Source organism: Centroberyx affinis, unplaced genomic scaffold (genome assembly GCF_046629955.1).
Source record: "Centroberyx affinis isolate AG114_WGS23_722 - 3 ecotype Tasmania unplaced genomic scaffold, CSIRO-AGI_Caff_v1 ptg000098l_1, whole genome shotgun sequence".
Classification (NCBI taxonomy): Eukaryota; Metazoa; Chordata; class Actinopteri; order Beryciformes; family Berycidae; genus Centroberyx; species Centroberyx affinis.
In genome coordinates, this window is record NW_027278801.1 from 64,451 (window position 1) to 86,901 (window position 22,451).

Below are 22,451 nucleotides of genomic sequence, written 5' to 3' on the forward strand. Positions count from 1 at the left end.
CGTCTATTCAGGTCCGTGTTTGTGCCTCCACTGCCCTCCTTCCACCTTTGTACAGTATCTCTAAAGCATACATGTTTTATTCAGTCATTATTCAGTCAGTGATTCCGCTCCACCCAATGAGCTGAAGGTTCTACACTTGGAGAGGCCTGACCTGGCGTCCGACATGGTGGACTACAGACACGCCTCCCGCCTCCCGCCACGCTCACCGTCCAAGAACAGGATGTGCTGTGCCTGCTCTAAGCCACCCCAACTAACAAGGCTGCTGGACCGGATGGCAAACTCAGTTCAGTCTAGACCAAGGCCTGATCCCAGGGCTCGATCCTCGGGCCTCTTCTGTTCAGTCTCTGCATGCTGCCACTAGCTCAAATTATGCAAAACAACATTATTTCCTATCATTATTACGCAGACGACACTCAGATCTACATAGCTTTATCAACTGATGACTATGGTCCAATAGACTCACTAAATAAGTGCATTGAACAATTCAATTTCTGATTTCCTGACCCATACACACAACAAACAGCGCTGCCCATGGAAACAACAGCTAAGCGATAGCCACATGTATCTCAGCCAATGTTGTTTTTGCTATTTTTCTATAGATACATAAAGCTTAAACAGAGGGGGCAAAAAATACATACGTACATACAATAGCCTAGTAAAAAGTAAAAGCCATCCACTTGGTGGTGATGTGCGTTAACACAAATAATACTCATTACATTGAAAAATGCATTATTTGTGATGGTTGTTGGTAATGTATTAGCGACCCCCACAGATGTATGATTTTACTGCTTTCATGGGAGCTCACACCCCTCCTTATGAGAGCTCAGCTCCCACTGGCTCCCACATAACTCGAACCCTGTTTACTCTCTAAAAAAGCTCTTAGAGAACTGCAGCTCATCCAGAATGCTGCTGCCAGGTTCAGACCAGGACTAAGAACCTGGACCACATCAGTCCAGTGCTGAGATCACTGCACTGGCTTCCTGTGTGCCAAAGATTTGAGTTTAAAATTCAGTTGCATGTTTATAAAGCACTAAATGGATTAGGACCAAAATACATTTCTGATCTCCTTCAGACCCCTCAGGTCTTCAGGTGCTGGTCTGCTTACTGTTCCAGGGTCAGAACAAAGCATGGAGAAGCAGCTTTTAGTCTTTATGATCCTCAGGCCTGGAACAAACTTCCAGAACATCTGAGATCTGCCTCCACTTTACAATCTTTTAAATCAGCTTAAAATGTTTCTGTTCACCAGCTTTTTAAGAAATCTAGGGCAACACTCATCTGCACTGTAATATTTATTTATTTGCTGCCTTGCCTTGCCTTGCCTTATCCTGTGGAATGTGGACTTCTTAACAGACAATGGCGCTCTATCAGACACACTGTACACCTGAACAGGCTCACCACATGGGTGCGTCCTGCCCCCCCTCCTGTTCATTCTCTACACCAATGACTGTCAGAGCACCCATCCCAACCGCCACCTCATCAAATTCGCCGACGACACTGTCCTCCTCTCACTCCTCTCAGGCTCTGAGCTAGAACATGGCCCCGCCCTTTATGATTTCATGGTGGTGCGATAACGCTCTGCTGGAGTCTTATTGGGCCCCAGGCATAAAAATCCCATGGGGCACTTCTGACTTTTAAACTTTTATTATGTTCCCTAGAATACCTATTAAATAATCAGATATCAATCAAAAAGCATTTACAGAATCTAAACATCTTTATTTTCACACATTTATATTAACAGCAAAAGAGGGCATGGCATATGTCATCAGAGACGTTACTGTGGATTGAAGTGAGTCAGCCCTTGGGGGCCCCCTCATGCTGGGGGTCCCAAACAGTTGCCTGCCTTGCCTGTCCATAAAATTTGCCTCTGGGAAGCCCCCCAGGACAGACGCAGTGGTCATCCATGGTGAGGAGATGGACGTTGTGGAAATGTGCAGATGTCTTGATACCATCTTTGGTTCCATACCAACACCCTGAAGGTTGAGCAAAACACAGAATCCGAAATCATAAAAGCTCACCAACATCAACACTTCCTCAGGAAACTGAATTCATTCATTGTTTTAGGCTAGGAAATCTGCTTTCTTTAGAATATTGATTATCATGTGTCCATCATGTATCCTCATGTGATTATATGTGAACTTAATAACAGAAAGGAGAGTTTGCCCTGTAGGCAAGTGGTGTGATCATGGGACGATGCTTTGTCTAGCGATGTTTGACCTCGTCCTTATAAGCTTTGTTGAAGTGACTCCCTTCCAGAGAACTGTACACTTCTGCTGTGCACTTCTCTCCATGCATGTATCCTTAAAGAGAACACTACATCGAATGATGGAGAAATCGTCTTTATTTCAGTTTTATTCTTCAGTCTTCAGACCCTTCATTGAAAGTATTCAGTGTTTTTCCTTCATCTGCTGGTTCCCATCCTGTCAAACATTATGTAGTCATTCAGTCATTAGGCTATACAGTCAGTCAGTCATTATTCCATCATTCCATCATTCAGTCATTTAATCATTCAGTCATTATTCAGTCATTCAGTCATTATTCCATCATTCAGTCATTCTGTCATTCAGTCATTATTCCATCAATCAGTTGTTATTTAGTCATTAATCATTATTCCATCATTCATTCATTCAGTCATTAGTCATTCAGTCATTATTCAGTCATTCAGTCATTATTCAGTCATTCAGTCATTATTCAGTCATTCAGTTGTTATTCAGTTATCACAGAGAAAGTGTGAACTGAATCTGACTCTTTAGTTCTATAGTGCTAACAGTTTTATTCTGGTTAACACTCACAATTTAGAAATAATTCTATTAATAATAAACATGGAAGTGTTACTCTAACTGGATTCATTGTTCTTTTTGGTTGATTTACTTTCCAGAGAAATAATGAAATGGATAACTGTGTGTGTGTGTGTGTGTGTGTGTGTGTGTGTGAGAGAGAGAGAGAGAGAGAGAGAGAGAGAGGGAGGGGGGGGGGGGTTGGTTTATCATAAAGTAATTTCATAAGTTTTCCCCAATATAGATTAGTACTCCTCATGGTAGAAATGCACATGGAGCTCTGTGTGATTGAATTAAAGTCACTGCACTGGATCTTTCCTGCCCCTTTAACCCGGCGCCAGGCTGCCACCACACCCATCTGAGGTGAGGCGTCCGTGGGCTTTGCTGTTGTTTGTTTGTTTGTTTTTTGGCATGGATCTGGTGCAAGCCGGCGGCTCCGTCATCCGTCTTGGTCCTGAGGGAAAACCTGAGCTGCCGACAAGTGAATTTCCCAGGAATTTGTTGACAAGCTGTCTGCATGTCTGACAGTCTGTTTAATTCACCTGCACTGAGCTGGGTGAAGGGAGAGAGGTCTGCTGAGCGCACTGGGCAGCCGGGAAGGTGAGACGAATAATAACTGCAATATTCTGGTAATATTCCTGCACTGTTTCAGTCGTGAGTTTCTAGCAACATTAGAGGGAGAGAGAGATTAGCCTGCTACTTGAGAATTACCCAGTAGGAGTGGATAACCTCTCTCTCTCTCTCTCTCTCTCTCAATTCAATTCAATTCAATTCAATTCAATTCAATTCAATTCAATTCAATTCAATTCAATTCAATGTGCTTTATTGGCATGACAGTTCACAAACAAACAATATTGCCAAAGCATGTAGCAATAGATTAATCATCAATTAAATTATTAAATAACAAAAAAAAAAAGTAACAGAAAAATAATTCCATCCCCTCCCATGTATTATTGTGTGTGTGTGTGTGTGTGCGTGTAATGTCTCTCTCTCTCCCTCTCTCTATCTCTCTCTCTCTCTCTCTCCCTCTCTCTATCTCTCTCTCTCTCTCTCTCTCTCTCTCTCTCTCTCTCTCTCTCTCTCTCTCTCCCTCTCTCTATCTCTCTCTCTCTCTCTCTCTCCGGCCTCAGGCAATTGTCCTTTCTGCGAACAGAGACAGACTATATTTCACAGTTTTTTTCCAGTGTCCTGGTTATTCAGCATATTTGGAGCACTGAGAGCATTATTGTCATCTTTTGGCCTTTGGAGAGTTTCAGTGAACAGATGTTTGTCTTTGTTTTTTCATACGCCGAAACAAAGGAGAACAAAGCCTCCTGTTTCCTGTTGTGATAAAATCAAAAGTTTATTTGTATTTCTGTCACTCAGCTGAACAGGCAGGGTTCAGTATCAGCTCAATAATGTAATTTACAGTTTATTTCAGTTTGCATGTCCTAATCTGTGCACATTCTCTGAAAAATTGAAAAATGGGGATGAAAAGGCATTTCACCTTTCGTTTTCAAAGACTTTCCCTGCTTTATGGTAAAAAAAAATTCAAAAGTTAAATAAAATCTGAGAACCTTGCAGACTAATGCCACTTAAATTTTACCACTGGAAACAAGTGAAATGACCTTGCAGACATCTTGGATGATGTTTGTCCAACAACATCAAACCTGTTGATGATTTCCATTACAAGACGCTCTCTCTACCCACACTGGCAATGTAGGTTTTAAGGAAAAGATAAAGTTGGTTTTATACAGGTAAATACAGTTTCAAGAAAATATAAAAAAAATAAAAATAAAAGCAACAAAAATGTGTTTGCTTTATTGAGTAGACTGAAAAAGATACGCTGAAACTGTTTGAAATTTCTCACTGATATTGGATCTATGTAACCACAGAACATATAGCATAATTATGTCAGTTTGATACAAATATATTATTTACATGATTATAAAACAAACATTTCAAATGCATTGGCATTATGAGACAAATTACATGTATTTGAATTCCTTCAATTTTACCTCTATGAGCCAGTTTCATAGTGATGATAGTTCATTTAATGTAATTTCAAAAACACTTAATTTAAGTTTCATTTAAGTTATTTTATCAGATTTTTATCGGAATTACATTATCCAATTTGAAGGAAATTTTGTCATACAGCTTAAATGCAAAACAGACCAAAATATGTTTCAAGTGTAAATTTGGCATTTGGGGGACTAGAGAAGTGGTGTTCAACCTTTTTAATTGTGTGTGTGTGTGTGTGTGTGTTCGTGTGTGTGTGTTCGTGTGTGTGTGTGTCTACAGATGGCTGTGTTTAGCAGAGCAGGATTTCAGGTCTCTGTTGTGTGTGTGTTAATCCTGCTGCTGCTCTACTTCTTGCTGTTCCACTACTGTCCTCTAGAGGACGCCAATGAGGCCACACAGCAGCTACGGTTAAACCCAGTGCGTGTGTGTGTGTGTGTGTGTGTGTGTGTGTAGGGGTGTGTGTGTGTGTGTGTGTGTGTGTGTGTGTCTGTCTACCCAATTACCCTATGGTCGCAATTCGCCTCTCTTCCTTAGCCGTATTAACCAGTAAAAATGCCTTCACCTGTGAAATATCAGGTGATGTCAGGATGTCATGTGATGTCAGGTGATGTCAGGTGATGTCATGTGATGTCAGGTGATGTCATGTGATGTCATGTGATGTCAGGTGATGTCAGGTGATGTCATGTGATGTCAGGTGATGTCATGTGATGTCAGGTGATGTCAGGTGATGTCAGGAGATGTCAGGTGATGTCATGTGATGTCAGGTGATGTCAGGATGTCAGGTGATGTCACCCCCCCCACCCCCAGGACGGTGCCCTCCAGTGCTCCCCGCCCCCCCGCTCCCTGCAGCTGCCCTACAGGCTCGATGATCTTCAGAGAACTTCTCCCTAAGGAGCAGTATGAGGAGCTGCAGCAACGCCGAGCAGAGGAGCTCAACAAACACAAGGCCAGGTAGACTGACTGACTGACTGACTGACTGACTGACTGACTGACTGACTGACTGTCTGTCTGTCTGACTGTCTGTCTGACTGACTGACTGACTGACTGTCTGACTGTCTGACTGTCTGACTGACTGACTGTCTGTCTGTCTGTCTGACTGTCTGTCTGACTGACTGACTGACTGACTGACTGACTGACTGTCTGACTGACTGACTGACTGTCTGACTGACTGACTGACTGACTGTCTGACTGACTGACTGACTGACTGTCTGTCTGACTGTCTGACTGACTGACTGTCTGTCTGACTGACTGACTGACTGACTGTCTGACTGACTGTCTGTCTGTCTGTCTGTCTGTCTGTCTGACTGACTGACTAACTGACTCACTGATTGATTGACTGATTGATTGATTGCTTTCATGGAATTACTATTTTACTATTTCAACAGCACAACATTAAACCAAATGATGCTAAATGACACTAACAGATTTTACACATATTGAATGATGAACTTCAGGTAATGATTTCTTTACCCCCCAAAAATGTATATGATATATAGGTTTTTGTAAAACAACCCTAAAACTAAACCTAACCCTATCCAACCATGTTATAGATCTAAAACGGTAAAAATAACTTATCAGCAAACTGAAATTACAGTCAAAATTCGCAACTGTGATGCTACAGAAAATGCAGCAGTGAGCTGCCAACACAACACGAGTGCTTAGCCGAAATTTGGCATATTTACCAGTTCATATTAAGTCATGTAAAAAGAGAAATTTTCCAAATCTGCCATTTTGCACAAACCATACGGATATTTTTTTCTAGATTTCACCTTTGCAAATTTGTCAGTGACTGATGAAGGTTATAAGAGTGAATTAGCAAGGGGAAATAAGTAGTCATAATATGCAGATTTACATTATTTACACAATTTTTACCAATATTACCACATTCCAAGGGATTCTCCACATTCTCTACAGGACCAGGTCTGTACTATCCAGTCTGCTGTTTGCGCCGTCTAACACTCCTCTGCAGTATCCCATCCAGGGTTTCACAGTGCGACCTTTGACCCCCACTCTCATACCAGGTACACTACAACACTGATCAGCAATCTGATTGGTTAAAGACGTAGTCAAGATTCAGTCAAAGCAACCTGATTGGTCAAAGACCTGTTCAAACGGTGCTGATAATTCTCATAAATCTGTAGCTGTGCTTTATCAAAATGGAATTCCATACTACGGTAACTCTTGTGGTAACCAGGCAGCGAGTTCTTGATCTGTCTTGTTTTCTCCTGTTTTTATTCCTGTGTTTCACTACTTCTGCCAGTCATGTTTTGTACCTAGTCAAGTCAAGTAAAGTTTATTTTTAAAGTATTTTTGTGGACCAAACCACTGTAAAAGTAACAAGACTAGGTCAAAACCTAGTATATGGCTGGACCGTGTATGAGTGTGCCACGTGCCATGGCCAACCATTGGTGTAACTAACTCCGCTGTAGACTGCTAATACAGAATGATAGTCCATACATCCATACTGATCTCCGTTCCAGCGCGTCCCGTCTCTCTCTCCGCCGCTGTCGTCTCCACCGTGCCCACGGCCCACATCGATCCTCCCGATCCAAGCGCCAGGCGCTCTAGTACCCATCGGTGCCGAAAACGCTGTTTGCCGGACACCCGGTGACACATCGTCATCGGGATCCCCGGCGAAATCTTGGCCGGATCATCGGGAACAAATCGGCGGCCGGCTAGTGGCACCGGCTGGAACCGTGGCCCCGGGAAACTTCGGGAAGGTCGGCAATAAGCCCTCGGCATGATGAAACCTCCATGCTTGTTTGTGTCTGTCTCACCGCCGACAGAACAGAGGATTTCAGGTGGACTGAGCTCGCGCATATGCATCGAAATAAACGGCGATATGATATAATTGTACAGATTCTACTTTAGCTTCAGCTTACATGCATGATATTGGTCAACCTGCTTACTGTATGGGAGAAATGGGCTCCCGATGTCAGCGGAGAAACTAGACGGCGGAGAAAACTAAACTTAAATTTTTGGCTCTGTGATCCTATGATGTGCCACGTGCCACGGCCGACCAATGGTGTAACTTGATCACTCAGTCAGTCAGTCAGTGAGTGACAGACATTCGCGTTTGTAGGGCTGGCCCCGCTGTTGCAGTCCAGCCCAAAAAAGTACCTGTTGTACCCATAATCAAGTAAAGCATGTCCTTTGTGGGATTATTGCTGTGGTACACCCTCACTACCACTCTTACACCACACAATACAATACAATACAATACAAACAGCGGCTTCTCGGTTGAAAAATGATCGGTCTAATGAGCGCGGATGGGGGACTAACGATTAGCGTTGTCAAGCTGTGCGCCGGAACCAAGGAGGAGTAATAACAACAACGGAGACCGCTATAGATAAGATAGACGCTGCTATCCAGGCTGTTCTAAATCCATTAAAAGTCGTCGTACTTTGTTTTTACTTGGCTCCGTGTTGTCAAAGATGCTCTATACTTTCTGAACCGTCTCTGGTGTTGTCATGGCTACACATCAGTGTCGACTTTAAATGACGCTAGATTCAGGCTGATACGTCGGTCTCTAGTGATCGGTTAGGGAAAATCAAATCCCCCTCCCCCACGGAAATCGGTTAGAGTGGAGGCAGTGTCAGACTGAAGATGGAGTGGAACGAGTCGACAATTCTGTCTGATATCAGGCAAAAGGAGCTGTGCTGCACGTTTCATTTCAGCTCCATTCAGCTCAGTTGGCGCAGGTCAGTTCTACTCATCACATCAGTTCAGCTCAGTTGATTTTAACTCAGTTCAGGGATACACGGACACTTCAGAGGATTGCTGCTAAAGAGTAACTAAACCCCAAACCCAAATATTTGGTAAAGCCTGACACCTAATGGTGAAAAGTAGGGTACTGCATTGGCCATCTGCTAGTGGCTGGTCTTTGTGCCAAGTGATGTCACCACCTGTTGTACTCTATGAACTACAGTCTGTTTTTGTTTTGGAACTCTAAAGAACAGGTCCCCATTGACTTGAGTTGTTTTGGAGAAGGCTGCTACCAATTTGTGCTGGCAACCTCCTTGTGTGTTATATGGACTAACAAATTTCACCTGTGTTTCATTTGGCATGAGGGTGAGTAGATGATGACAGAATTTTCATTTTTGGGTGAACTATTCCTTTAACCAACCACAGTGTCAATAAACATTTTTACATAGTTGACTAAATGGTCCTGAACGAATCAGCCTTCTCCCCCCAGCTCTCAGGTTACCACAAGAGCAACATAGCAGCCAAAACAACACAACTAAACTTGATGGGCATTATGAGATTACCTGTTGTCTAATCTCCATTAAACCTGAGTTACTAAACAAGACAGTATGAGTGTGTGACACCAGAAGTCGTTTTGGTTTCAGGTTTAGCGCTAAAGAGAAGCAGCTATAAGGTTGGTGTGATCCCAGAGCTAATCAACCCAGCATCATACAGTGACCGCCTGGCTGGTCCACACAAGATGGCTGCCGAATTTTTGATAACAAGCAAGGATGAGATAAGATGAAACTTCAGTCAATAATTAATCATTAATGATCTACTGGATACAGATACAAATACAACAAACAGAACATATGCAACGAATACAAAATATTGAAGGCAGGGCTCCCACAGAAATCAGAATCTGCTTGGTGTTGTTTTGAAGGTGGGTAAGTTTCCGTGACAATGTTATCAAACATGCTACGGCGGCCATCTTGGTGTTACCCTTGGTGATAAAAGCAGGAAGCGAGGTGTGAGTTCAGGCTCTGAAACGCTACCAGGGTTCAACCGATATGGGTTTGTTTCTGAGGGCCAATACTGATATTTTTGGATTGAACGTGCCAGTAGACGATATTAAATATATATTTTTTTTCCCATTTTCATGCCAAAAATGCTGATTGTATTGTATTCAAATCAGCAGATATTTTGCGCTGATATTCGGTATCTTTACCATTTTTTGACCAGGTATCCAGTGTTTCCCTCAGATTTTTATTCTTGTCAGGATGGAAACATAATTTAGACCTTTAGATCATGGGACACTAAATCTCTCCATTGACACCCAGACAAATTAAGTCCCCCCTCCCTTTTACAAAACAAATTATTGAACAGTTAAATCAAGAAACAAAATGTGGCAACAAAATCATGTCAGGTTTTCCGGACTGTACTTCTGTGTTCAGGGAGGAACCTCCACCATATCAGACGTGGACGACATCTGATATTTAATAAAAGGCCCAGAATCGAATATCAGCGATCCATCGGTGTGACCCAAATGTCGACCTGCTCACTCTTTGTTACTCGATCTGGATAAGAGCCTCACCTGAATGACTAAAATATAAGGTGAAATGCAAAACGAGCCAACCTAAAACCCTCCAGACCAATCTCCTGTTTCACTTCTTCAATAGCAGAACTGGTTTAACAAATCCCCAAAATGTAATCTCAAAACAAAACAAGAATCAACAAGCCACACAACAAGTTACCACCCACTCCATTACCTGGACTGATGGCCTGTCAAGCTAAGTAGAAGGGTTCGACTGATCAATGGAGCAGATATCGTCCTTTTATTAGATATCAGATATAATCACCTGTGATGGAGGTTCCTCCTGTCTGTCTCGTCTGGCAAACCTGACATGACATTTCATGTTCTTTGCACATTTTATTTATCCATTTAAATCGTCAACCATGCTTGTTGCTAACTAATTCTTAATTTAAAGGCAGAAATACAGTATATCCCAGAGAGAGTGGGGGCTCAGAGTTTGAGTTTTGATGAGGCGTTTTCCACCCTGACAGGAATAAAAGTCTGGGGGAAACACTGGATACTATCTGTATGAGTGTGTACGTGGCAGAGTATGCGTGCTGTGTGTGTGTGTGTGTGTGTGTGTGTGTGTGTGTGTGTCTGTTTGTCTTTCCCCTTTCTCAGACTCCGGTGCAGTGTTTCACCCTGGCAGGCAGGCTGGGTGCTGCCCTAGCCCTTACGGTCATCAGTGTTGCCAAAGTCCCATCCCATCTCTGGTGTCGTTTCTACCTGGAAATGAATCGCAAGTGCTGCCCTTGTTTCTGTGGATATTAGCGCTGATCGTGGGCCATCTCTCTGCTGCATTTTGCCTCTCTCTATCTCTCTGTTTTCCCCATGTCACTGCCCACAATCCTGTCAGTGTTTGTCCCGGCACCTTCTGCCCGCTCAGCTGTCCCGCTGGGAGGGATCCCTCTGTGCCTCGGCCCGCCCAAGGGATCTTTTTTTTCATAACAATGTTTTCTTGGAAGTTTTTCCTTGTATGGATTGAGGGTCTAACGCTGGTGGTGCTAAAATATGCTTTTATGTGTCTTGCTCTAACTGATGTTTGTCCTATATCATACTGTTCTATGGTTGATTGTTGATTAGTTAGATTTAGTTAGGCTCATTCTCCGTAAAGTCCTTTGAGACATGCTTGTGATAAAAGGCTATACAAATAAACAAACCTGAAATTGAATAGTTATATTTTTCTTGCCATGAAAATGGTCAAAATGTAACGGTAACAAATATCAGCACAAAACGTCGACTGTCTTCAACTCTATATAATGCAACGCGGTCTCACGGCAGTTCGTGAAATAGTCACGAAAATGTAATCTATTGATTCGTGTACATGGACACGATTTTGCCATTTTTTTCGTGAAATGAACACAACCTAAAAAACGTGCCTCCACCACGACCTGAATTATGTTCCTCCACCACAAATTTGAAAACGTACGTTTTGGCAAATAAAACCACTTGTGTTACGGTTATGGTTAGGCACTTAAAACAACTTGGTTAAGGTTAGAGAAATGGTTTGGTCAGGGTTAAATAAGAAAAACGTTACGGTTACGGTTGAAATGTACTTTGAACACGCTGGGAATCGAACCCCGGTCATCGGCATCGAATGCAAGCGTATTCGCCCATCCGCCCCCCTGACCACAACGCCCTGACTGGCCACCGTTTTATTTCAATGTCACACTACTTCCTGAGTCCCGACTGACAGAAAAAAAAAAGCGGGTTGCAGGCACGAAAGATACTTCCAACTGAAATACATTAGTTTGAAAGTCATGCTGAGTGTCACAAAATAAATGGAAAAATCATGTCCATGTACACGAATCAATAGATTAAATTTCGTGACTATTTCGCGAACTGCCGTGAGCTTTCAAAAGCGCTGCCAGTGTAACCAGCTGAGGAGGCGGCGGTCTGCCTGTTGGAGGAAGAGCTCACACCCCACACCGACCTCTCTGCCCCTTCTGTCTGTGCAGACTCATCAGCAGGAACCTTTCTATCTGTTTTGATTCTGTGGCTGTGGGTTTGGAGTGCAGGTCTCCGCTTGGTTTCCATGGTTACACTCTTCATTAAGGATGCACGCTAACAGAAAGGTTGTGATTGAATGAGACATAATGAAACTTTACATCATAAAATGCGTTTCTCAAATATTTAAAAAATTAGATCTTCACCCTAAAAAATAAAACACTAACCCTAAATTATCTGTCTTTGAAATACTAAATAAATAACAATTTCTGCCACCATTTTTTCCCCCAAACTGTGCAGCATTTTTGAATGAAAGCCTCCATCGACACTGAAAGAAAGGCGAGTCTCAAACTTCCAAAGTTCTTTACTGACATGTTTCCTAAACCGTTCACATGGAATGACAAACAGTCCGCACACTGCGATGCCTCCTTTTGCAGAATTTATTAGAGCGTGATGGCTTGGCAATAAATCAATAGATAAAGAATTCTGCTACAGGAAGCATTGCAGTCATTCCATGTAGCTGCGCTTCAGTCAGGATGTGCGTGCCTTTCTTCTATTCTGAACCACATGCCTTTATTGTAGAGTGTCAACCAAACCTTGGTGTGGAAGAGGGAATTCTCCTTTTCACTCAGTGTTTTCTTTCCTCAGGGAATAACTGAGCTATTTTAAAGTTATACAATTATACCTAACATTATATCTGAACCGTCTGAATCCTAGTAAATGGATACTGGTGGCCAACGGATACTACTGGTCCAGTGTCCGAAAATACATTTTTGGTTCACTTTTTGGTTTTGGTCATCTTTACCCGCCAAAATTATAAATATACATTTTTCATAGAACTACTGTATGTCACCCTACCCATTTTCAATTATATATATCATGTATAGAGTCAAGTACTATGTGACACATTCTGAGACAAGAGCAGATTTAGAGAAGCACTAGCCTTTGCAAGACGCTCTGGATGCCGAAGTTGTAAGATGTAGCTGCAGGCCAGCTCATTGGTTTTAATGAGGAATGCTAATAATGCTGATAATGATGTTCATACTGTTGAGTTATGTTGGGTGAATTCTGGGATATGATGTCAGGTGAGAACATCAAAGAAATGGGTTCTGGTCCTCACTAGGTACACACACACACACACACACACACACACACAAAGACTGTTACTTCATGTGTCTGTCCTGTAGGTGTCGCTGAATGTGTCCAGAAGCGTCTTGGCCACAGAGAGTCCAAGTGAAAGGGTAAAGGTCAAAGGTGAGATTCCAATATCAGGACTAATGTTGTGTTCCATTCAGAATCTGAGGTCGGAAGTTCCCAGATGAAAGTTCCCTCTGACCTCCGACCTCTGTGCAGTCCAGTGGTCCAGCTCGGGGAAACTAGAGAAGAAACATGGATGCCCTCTTGATTTAAATTTGCCAAATGTAGAATCCTGTTCCCCACGCAACAGCTAATGCTGTGTCAATTATATCTGGCGACATTAGCTGGCTAGTTAATAGCATGGTAGCAACTGTAAATTCAGCTTTACATTTAAAATTCATATGTTTATCCATTTACACACAGAGGTTTTGATAGATTTAAGGCCATGTAATACTGACAAAGATTATGAACATGCTAAAAGTAATGATGTAGCATGTCAAAAAAGTCAGAATTTCCAGCCTCCGATTTTGAATTGAATGCAACATTACTCCATCCTAGACTGTAGTTTCTGTTCTACAAATGCAGCTGCTCTGGAGGCAGAAATAATCTGATTGGTTGGTTAAACCCCAATGGGCGGAGCCAAAGAACCACAGTTTTTTGGAATGCCAGTTAGCTAACTGGCAAACTTGAACTTCTGCAGTGGAAGCCCAGTTGTTATTGTTGATTTCATATCAAATGAACTGGCGACACCTTGTGGCAAAAAGACGACAGTGCTGCTAGTTTTTGACAAGCTTGTAAATTACTTAAGCTTGCAATAAAATTATTTTTCATGTCAATAATTAATGTCTTTGATAAGTAGTCATGCAATAAACTGGATAATGTACAGCGAGCAAGTTAGCATTATTTTGCAAAAATGAACAGCTTGCAATATATTATCCCTTACTTAGTACTTACTAACACTCACCGCTATGGTATATATTTTTCCACCTATCTTAATAAAAGTAAAACATTTTAAGACATAATATGAGATGGAATTACTTCATGAATCTTTCTTTTCCCTCGCCCCCCTCCGTAGGTAGGTCAGAGGTCAGGGTCTGGAGCTGGTAGGGCTTCAGTGTCTTGCTCAGGGACACTTCAGCAGGGCGGAGGTTTGCCGTCATGGGGTCGGGGTCGGGCTCTAGGCCGCCCTACCACCCCACGTCTGTAACTGACCGCCATCACCTATCCTCACTCCAGAGATTTTTCATGTTTTAACTTGAATTTAAGGTGTTCATGTTCCGTTGTGGTAAGTTGGATCAGCAATGCCCCTTGGACCAGCTGGGTGTGGAGTTGGCTGCTGGTTTAAAACTGTAAACTGGGGGGAAATTACTGAAGACTGTTTCTCTCATTTTTCTGTGATGTAAATCCATGGTTCTAAACAACAGGTGATGGTGAGAGTGCGCTGACTGTGGAGTCCAGCAGCCTGGCTGAGCTCAACGACCTGCTGGCTAAAGTCTCCTATAGCAGCACTGTCTACCACATACACACCGGAGACCTCGGTATGTGTCTTATACAGTGCAACTGAACTGGAAAACAGAATCTAAATCTAAATGCTCAGCAACAAGATGCATAAAATAGCAAGCAAGGCGAAGTAGCTAAACTGAAATAGTCCTGACGGAGGAAGTTAAGTCAAAGGGGAGGTGCGGTTGTCAGTGCCCGTGTATGTGTGTACAAGCGTGTGTGTGTGTGTGTGTGTGTTAGAACATGCATGTGTGAGTGTTCAACAGGAATTAGTGTATTGAGTTAGGCCCGTTACAGACTTCCCACATGGCAAGTTCTTGACCTACGCAAGCTGTCTGCTTATACAGCACGCGCACATCCAGAAGCTTCATAGATCTCTGTCTGAGGTGATACTGCATTTATCCACAAGGGGGAGCAAAGCCACCAGCCTGGAGCATGGCAGTGCTATATTATCTGGAACATTGACATATGAGCATATGGCTACTGTAGAGAAATGTCGAGAGAAATCCATCGCCGCCAAAAGAAAAAGTTTAAAGAAGATGTGCGTGCATCAGTTCAGTCGGTGTCTCTTCTGACACGGTCATTTTCAGTTGTTTACACAGAAAGTTACTTCTTCATTCTAGTTGCTCGTTTAGCAGTCATTTTCATTTAGCGTCCCTACCTGAACCGTGTGATATTGCAGCAGGCGTTAGCGTCGCGTTGCAAATTTTGGACTAAACGTTTTGTTACACAAGAACATGAGAAACGCTGCTTGCGTTGCCCTTTGCGTTGTTGCGTGCGTTGCTGACGTCGAGTCTGTAACGGGCCTTACTGAGCGACGTCTTGGTGCAGTTTGGTTCATCAGGCGATTGTTGAGAGATGTAGATTCGCTGGGAATAGATCTATGCCACAGTAGAGATCCTCCACCCCACCGCCCCACCCCCAAAATGTCTTAATTACCTAATTAGGGATTAAGAAACAGGAAGTGCACTTCGACTAACTTATTAAACGTTTCTTCTGTGCTCAGCACACTTCCAGTATGAGAACCATGAGGCTGTCTTCCCCATCGTCATCCAGCAGCCTCGCCTGCCGGTCCTCTATGACATGGGCAAAGGTAGGACTCTAGTTACCATGGAGGAACACTGGAGAATGTGTTATGTCACCTGAAAACCCTCTGCAGCTGCACTGCATCATTTATTGTAATAATGCGTCTCAAAATTGTATTTTGCGCTTTTTGCTTGTTTCAGAAAAAGTGTCGTATCTTGAAACAAGGCAGAATAAAGTGGATTGTGCCATTAGCATCAAGAAATTGACACTTTATTCAGATGCAGTGAAAACATGTTAAATTATCTCATCCCATCAGTAAATTCCTCTCTTGTTTTAAGACTAGATACTGGATTTAATAACTTGTTAAGATGGATATTTTTTGCAGTGTGCTTCCTATTCACACTGGTTCAGCCTCCTCAGGCATTGCGCTTGCCCTTTTACAGCAAAAAAAAATTATGTAACAAGTCACCTAGTCTCGTATTGTGTCTTCACATTTTATTTTTCTTAAAACAAATCCCTGCCTCGTCGTCTCTCTGTCAGACATCAGCTCCCAGGTCTCCATCGTCACTAAGACCTTCCTGCGCTGCAGAGAGCTGAACGTGTTGCTGAGCAGCATCCGGCGTTTCTATGACAACATAAACGTCATCATCGCCGATGACAGCTTCGAACCACAGAGCATCACTGGAGAACACATCCAACACTACATCATGCCCCCAGCACAGGTGCGCACACACACACACACACACACACATACACCCTGTTTCTGGTGAGCGGACGGCTGTCGGTTGGAACCCGGCTGTGGGTCTGAGTAACACTCCAGCCCAGATTAAAGGTTTGCACTGGGAAGAGCATATGTCATGTCATCAAAATCCCTCCCTGCCTCCCTCCCTCCAAATGCTCTTTGAGAAGTCTATAGTTAAACAGGCTAGGAAAATTATTGCTGACCCCTCCCATGTCCTGTATTCAGAATATGAACTGCTCCCATCAGGTAGACGCTACAGGGTTCCAATTAAATACAGGAAAAGATACCCGAATAGGTATAAAAATTCTTTCATCCCTCTATCAGTGAATCTCCTAAACTCAGGACGTAAGGAGGGGGTGAAATGAGGGGCTGTGTTGCATGTACTTGAATGCACTTATGTCTGCACTTGTTTGTGCTATGCACTTTGTGTCTGTTACTGCACTATAATTGTATATATTTTTATGTGGCAGCCTTTATGTCCAAGACGAATTTCCCTTAGGACAAATAAAGTAATCTTGAATCTTGAATCTTGAAAATGGTCAATGGACATCACTTAGCCCTGTGGCTGAGATCATTGAATAAAAATGTATTAAGTAGTTATGACTAATGTATAATAGTATTACTAATGATAATAATAATAATAATAATAATAATAATAATACTTTAGAACTTTATTTGCATAGCACTTTTCTAAATATTTACAAAGGGCTTTACATACAATGAAACACAAAGAAACATGATAATGTTTCTTTGTGTAATGATGTAAAATTTAAATAAAGTTGAATAAAACAAATAAATAAATAAAAACTAGTAAATAAGAACATGTTCTTAATTGATTTCGCCTGGTTAAATAAAGGTTAAATAAATAAATAAATAAAAGGTAATACTAGAGATACAGAGATATAGAAAACAGAGCTACAACTAATTAAACAGATATCTTTGCTATTGATATCTAGGACCATGATGGAAATAAGTCTTTGACTTTATTGTGTTATCCTTGACGAACAAGCTGGAAGGTAATCCTGCTCATGATCTTTGTCGAATAAACTAAACTAAACTAAACTAAACTAAACTAAACTAAACTAAACTAAACTAAAGTAAACTAAAAGTCTTGTGAATGACTGAAACCTCCAATAACAGACTGAATTCACTGACATGTGTTATTCGACCCAGGTAGTATTTCCTCTGGATGTAAAGCTTGATCATATATGTTTTGTTTTTGATTAAAAAAGAAGAGTTTTTGTGCAATACCTAATAAATAATTCATTCAGATATTTAATATTCATGAACCCTTTCAGCCAATGAGTGCTCATTAGTCTCATTGACTTCCATGCAGTGCTGGTCTCTCTAGCCACTAGAGGGCGCTCCAAACACTCAGCTGTAAAAGATTTCCAGTGTGAAACGTGTTTCCTCCCACAGGGCTGGTTCGCTGGCAGGAACCTGGCCGTCTCCCAGGTAACCACCAAGTACTTCCTGTGGGTGGATGACGACTTCCTGTTTACAGAGGAAACAAAGATAGAGAAGCTGGTGGAGGTGATGGAGGCAGTGCCTGACCTGGACGTGGTGAGAATGACATCACTGATTCCCCCACTTATATATTTTGGAAAACACATTTTAAATTTTATTTAAATTTTATTTTTCAGAGCAGAGTTTGAAACACTATTGAAGACCCTCTTAAAAAATGGAGTGGGGACAGGGTCAAGAGAGTAGGTGGAAGATTTACTCTCTATTACAATCTTATAAAGTTCTTATAAACGGAAATACTAGTAAGACTGGCGTAATCAGTTTTCTCTTTTAAATGACGTCTTAACAGTTCTACCCGAAGGTCCCGGTACCGCCCCCGATGGTGTAGTGAGGAAAAGTCATTGTGAAAAGTTGAATTATTTTTCTAGATGACATGAGTGTTATACTGTTTTGAAAACATGGGGTCTTGAGCTTTCAGAATCCGTAAACCAATTGTATGTTGTCCAAACTATGTCTGAAGTATTTTAATAATAATGTTGTACAAATATAAACTTTGTAAATATAAGAGGCAGTTGCGTTCAAATGCACTGGGATAACAACATGCTCGGTATGTTATTTTCACCAGAAATGGCAGATTTTAGTTACTCGCGAGCTCTGTGGCCCTGATTCAATTTCATTACGCAGGAGGGCACAGGACGCACAAACTTGATCAATATTCATTGTGTTCATTACTATTTGTATGTTTTTTGGAGATTTCTGTAACATTTGTAACATGGCTATATGGAAATAAATAGTATTTTGAAGTAAAATTCCCAGTAAACAGTCAGAAAACACAAAAGGCACAGATGGACACTTTGGGCACCCAGTTGGTCAAAGCATGGAGACCGAGAGTATATCTTTATAAATTGTATCATGAATGTTGTATTTTATTGTTACAGTTGTAGTCAAGGAGTAGGAGAACACATTCAGTTGCATCATTATCCGTGGGATCTTGATTATAATGGTGATATTGCCTTTGAAATTTAGATTATATAGTAGGCGAGGATGAAAATGTTTTCCTTTATTGCATCTCCATTTACTCTGGAATGGTAATAGATATAGGTTTACTTACAGTGGATTCACATTCCTTAGCTTCTTACCTATCAAAGGAGAACTATGCAGAACTATGCATATAGGCCTTATGGATGAGGAGCTATTCCTGATTCATTTTGGGTATGTCATTTTAGGCGTTTTTCCTGAATTTTGGCTAGGGTCTAAGTCTACAGACAGACTCTCATATCTTTAAAGATTTTATTCTGACTTGATTTGCCTGCTTTATTCTTCTGTACAACAGTTTTCAATTAATGCCTGCCTTTTTTTTTTAACATTTATGTTCTTGATGTTTTCTTCTAGTTGTTTTATTGACATCATATCACTTTGTAATAATTTTTTTGAAAGTTGCATAAAGCTTAGAAGAAGAAAAGGTTGAAATTATTGTTATGTATTAGTTATTAATGATTGATTATTCATTATTTCCTATAATACATATAAGACAAAAGTTCTCTCTCTCTCTCTCTCAGGTCGGGGGGTCAGTAAATGGGAACCAGTTTGTCTTCTCTCTTCTCTATGAGGAAGGCGAGGAGGAAGATGGAGGCTGCCTGAACAGGAAGTCCAACGGGAAGTTCCACCCACTTCCTGATTTCCTGCAATGCTCTTTGGTCAGCGGGGTGGTCAACTTCTTCCTGGCTCGTACGGACGCCGTGCTGCAGAGAGTGGCGCACTCAGGTGGGTCCAGAGCCATATGGAGACAGAGTTTAGATACTCAGGTGGGTCCAGAGCTATACGGAGACAGAGTTTAGATACTCAGGTGGGTCCAGAGCCATACGGAGACAGAGTTTAGATACTCAGGTGGGTCCAGAGCCAGACAGAGACAGTGTTTAGACACTCAGATGGGTCCAGAGCCAATAGACAGAGTTTGGACACTCGGGTGGGTCCAGAGCCATACAGAGACAAAGTTTGGACACTCAGGTGGGTCCAGAGCCATGCAGAGACAGAGTTTGGACACTCCGGTGTGTCCAGAGCCAATAGACAGAGTTTGGACACTCAGGTGGGTCCAGAGCCATGCAGAGACAGAGTTTGGACACTCCGGTGTGTCCAGAGCCAATAGACAGAGTTTGGACACTCCGGTGTGTCCAGAGGCATACGGAGACAAAGTTTGGACACTCCGGTGTGTCCAGAGGCATACAGAGACAAAGTTCTGACACTCAGGTGTGTCCAGAGCCATACAGAGAGAAAGTTTAGATACTCAGGTGGGTCCAGACCCAATAGACAGAGTTTGGACACTCGGGTGGGTCCAGAGCTATACGGAGACAGAGTTTGGTCCTTGCAGTTTTCACTGAACAGCTATGTTACAAGTATTAATTTTCTTTGAGACCAAATGTCCATCTCTCTCTGTAGAGTTCTTCATGGATGGGCTGGGCTCCTTGCTGGTCGCCTCCTGTAGCCACGTGTCCATCGGCCACCAGCCCAAAGCTTCAGGAAGCCAAGACAAGGACCAAGCCCGCTACAACGCCTTCAGACACCCAGGAGGGGGCGACCAGGAGCTCAGACTGAAGCTGCACTTCTACAAAAACCACCTGAAATGTGTCTGCTTTGGATAGAAAACTAGAACAAAGAGAAGCCATTTGAACATTTAATCAGTCAAGGTCAGCGGTCGACAAAATTCGACTTTAATCAAAATGTAATGTGACGATAATGATACACTACTGAATGATAAATTAAAGGAATAATTCTGTATTTTGAACCCTGGGCCCAAATGACAAATTTGGTCATGATCCCTATTAGTAGAAACCAAAACTTTGTTAGCTCCCTGCTCCGCCCGTCCAGTAACACCAGGAAACCGCCTCCTACTGTATTGCAATAGAAACCACATATGCCACAGTCTTTGAAAACTATGATAAATGTTTTGCAAAACACGACGCTCACAGTATAATCATGCTGGTGTCAGTATATTATCTTTCTGTCAGCAGATATTTTTGGATTCTTCTGGCTCTCATCGAACTTACACCGGCTTACGTGCAGCTCCCCAAAAATTTAACTACACGTAGGACGACGCACGACCACAAGAACGGTGATTGGCCCGTTTCGTATTTCCTCCTACCTGTATCCGGTTGCTGTCCGCTGATAGTGAAGACAGTGGAGCAGATAGAAGAGGGACAAGCTGAGGAGAGGAGGAGAAGTCTAATTTGGGCTTCGGAAGGTAATGCGTCTTTGAGAAAAAATAGTTCCTATCTGAATAGCACACAACTGCTGACAGAAAACTCGATTTTTACAATTTTTTTTCAAGATAACCGGTATGATTATACTGTGAATAGGGATCATGACGGAAAACGTGTTATTTGGGCCCAGGGTTCAAAATACCAAACTATTCCTATAAAATCAAGACAAATTCGCGATCTGCATCTCCTCTACCACTAGTGAGCACGACATTACAGATCTCCACTAACAGGCTTTCAGCTGTTGAGAAAAAGGTTATGACACCTGGAAATGAAACTGACAAGTGTCAAAACGTCAATATCAGATACCGGCAACTGAATTCTGACTTGACAAAAGTATGTTGTATGGTTTAAACTTAGATGTAAATAGTTTTGTTTTATTTAATCATTTAGTGCAAGCCTAAATGTTATGTTATGTGTGCTATTTTCTTTGGACTGGGATCAGTTCTCTATAGGTTAGACAGGACAACCTTCTCATGCCAGTGGGTTTGTTGATATTTGAAGCTTGAAATATATCCACTTCCTGAATTGGCTGAACATGACATGAAATCAGATGTTGTTTTGTTTATGATATATATTTTATATATTTATCTATAAAGTTGTTATTTTATTTAAAACATAATCAACATCTACATCACAATTTTTGTATAACAGAAAATATCAAGCTAAAATGATGACAGAAAGAAATTTATTTCACAGTGTTTCACAAAAAAATAATATTGACAATATTATATAGGTCTTAACACAGTTCTAAATGTCACACTGATATTGTATTGTTGTATAATATTGCTGTTGCTGGAAAATACGATTTTTGAAGTTTCCTAACCTATTTTAACTTGAAATATAAGTTGGTTTTACTCCAGAAAACAAACCTTTTACAGCCTTAAAATAAATGTAAAAATTAATATCTGTTGAGGATGTTTACTGGCTACAGCATGATGCAGGTTGACTGGTTTACTGCAGTTTTGGAAGTTATTTCTGCCAATACAATGTGTAGTAGGTGTGTAGGTACTAGGCTATGTATTATATCCGACAGTATTCACTACTTTAATTCTGTTTATGCTGATATCAGCCAGGGAGAAGATAAAGGCATTATCAAGAAACATTACAATTACAATTACAATTACAATTTCACATTTGGCAGACGCTTTTATCCAAAGCGACTTACACATGAGATTTGCATACAACACAAGCAAGTTTCTAGATAGGAGAGAACAACGAGAGTAAGTGCTATAGAGCTAAGTTCTGGTCCAACAGGACAAAGGTGCTACGAGACAGTGCAATTAATTGTCAAAATCAGTAGCTCCCCCTTCTGGACGGCTAAGGAAAAACTGTTATAAAACAATGTG

At 41.7% G+C, this 22,451-nt stretch overlaps 1 protein-coding gene across 1 annotated transcript; it reads left to right on the forward strand.

The window, feature by feature from the left end:
* Positions 1-5,550: 5,550 nt before the first annotated feature.
* LOC139646869 (beta-1,4 N-acetylgalactosaminyltransferase 2-like) lies at positions 5,551-20,487 on the forward strand. The gene is made up of 10 exons (XM_071522647.1): positions 5,551-5,726; positions 6,690-6,796; positions 9,125-9,153; positions 13,167-13,233; positions 14,541-14,654; positions 15,623-15,709; positions 16,183-16,364; positions 17,804-17,947; positions 19,408-19,612; positions 20,285-20,487. Exons 1-10 carry the CDS (start codon positions 5,551-5,553, stop codon positions 20,485-20,487), a joined length of 1,314 nt encoding a protein of 437 aa, XP_071378748.1.
* Positions 20,488-22,451: the final 1,964 nt, after the last annotated feature.

Bases quoted from the DNA above. Each gene is read 5' to 3' on its own strand.
- LOC139646869 (XM_071522647.1), top strand. From the start codon at position 5,551: ATGTCAGGTGATGTCACCCCCCCCACCCCCAGGACGGTGCCCTCCAGT. The intron at 13,234-14,540 runs GTGAGATTCCAA...TCTAAACAACAG, and splicing joins TGAAAGGGTAAAGGTCAAAG to GTGATGGTGAGAGTGCGCTG. The intron at 16,365-17,803 runs GTGCGCACACAC...TTCCTCCCACAG, and splicing joins ACATCATGCCCCCAGCACAG to GGCTGGTTCGCTGGCAGGAA.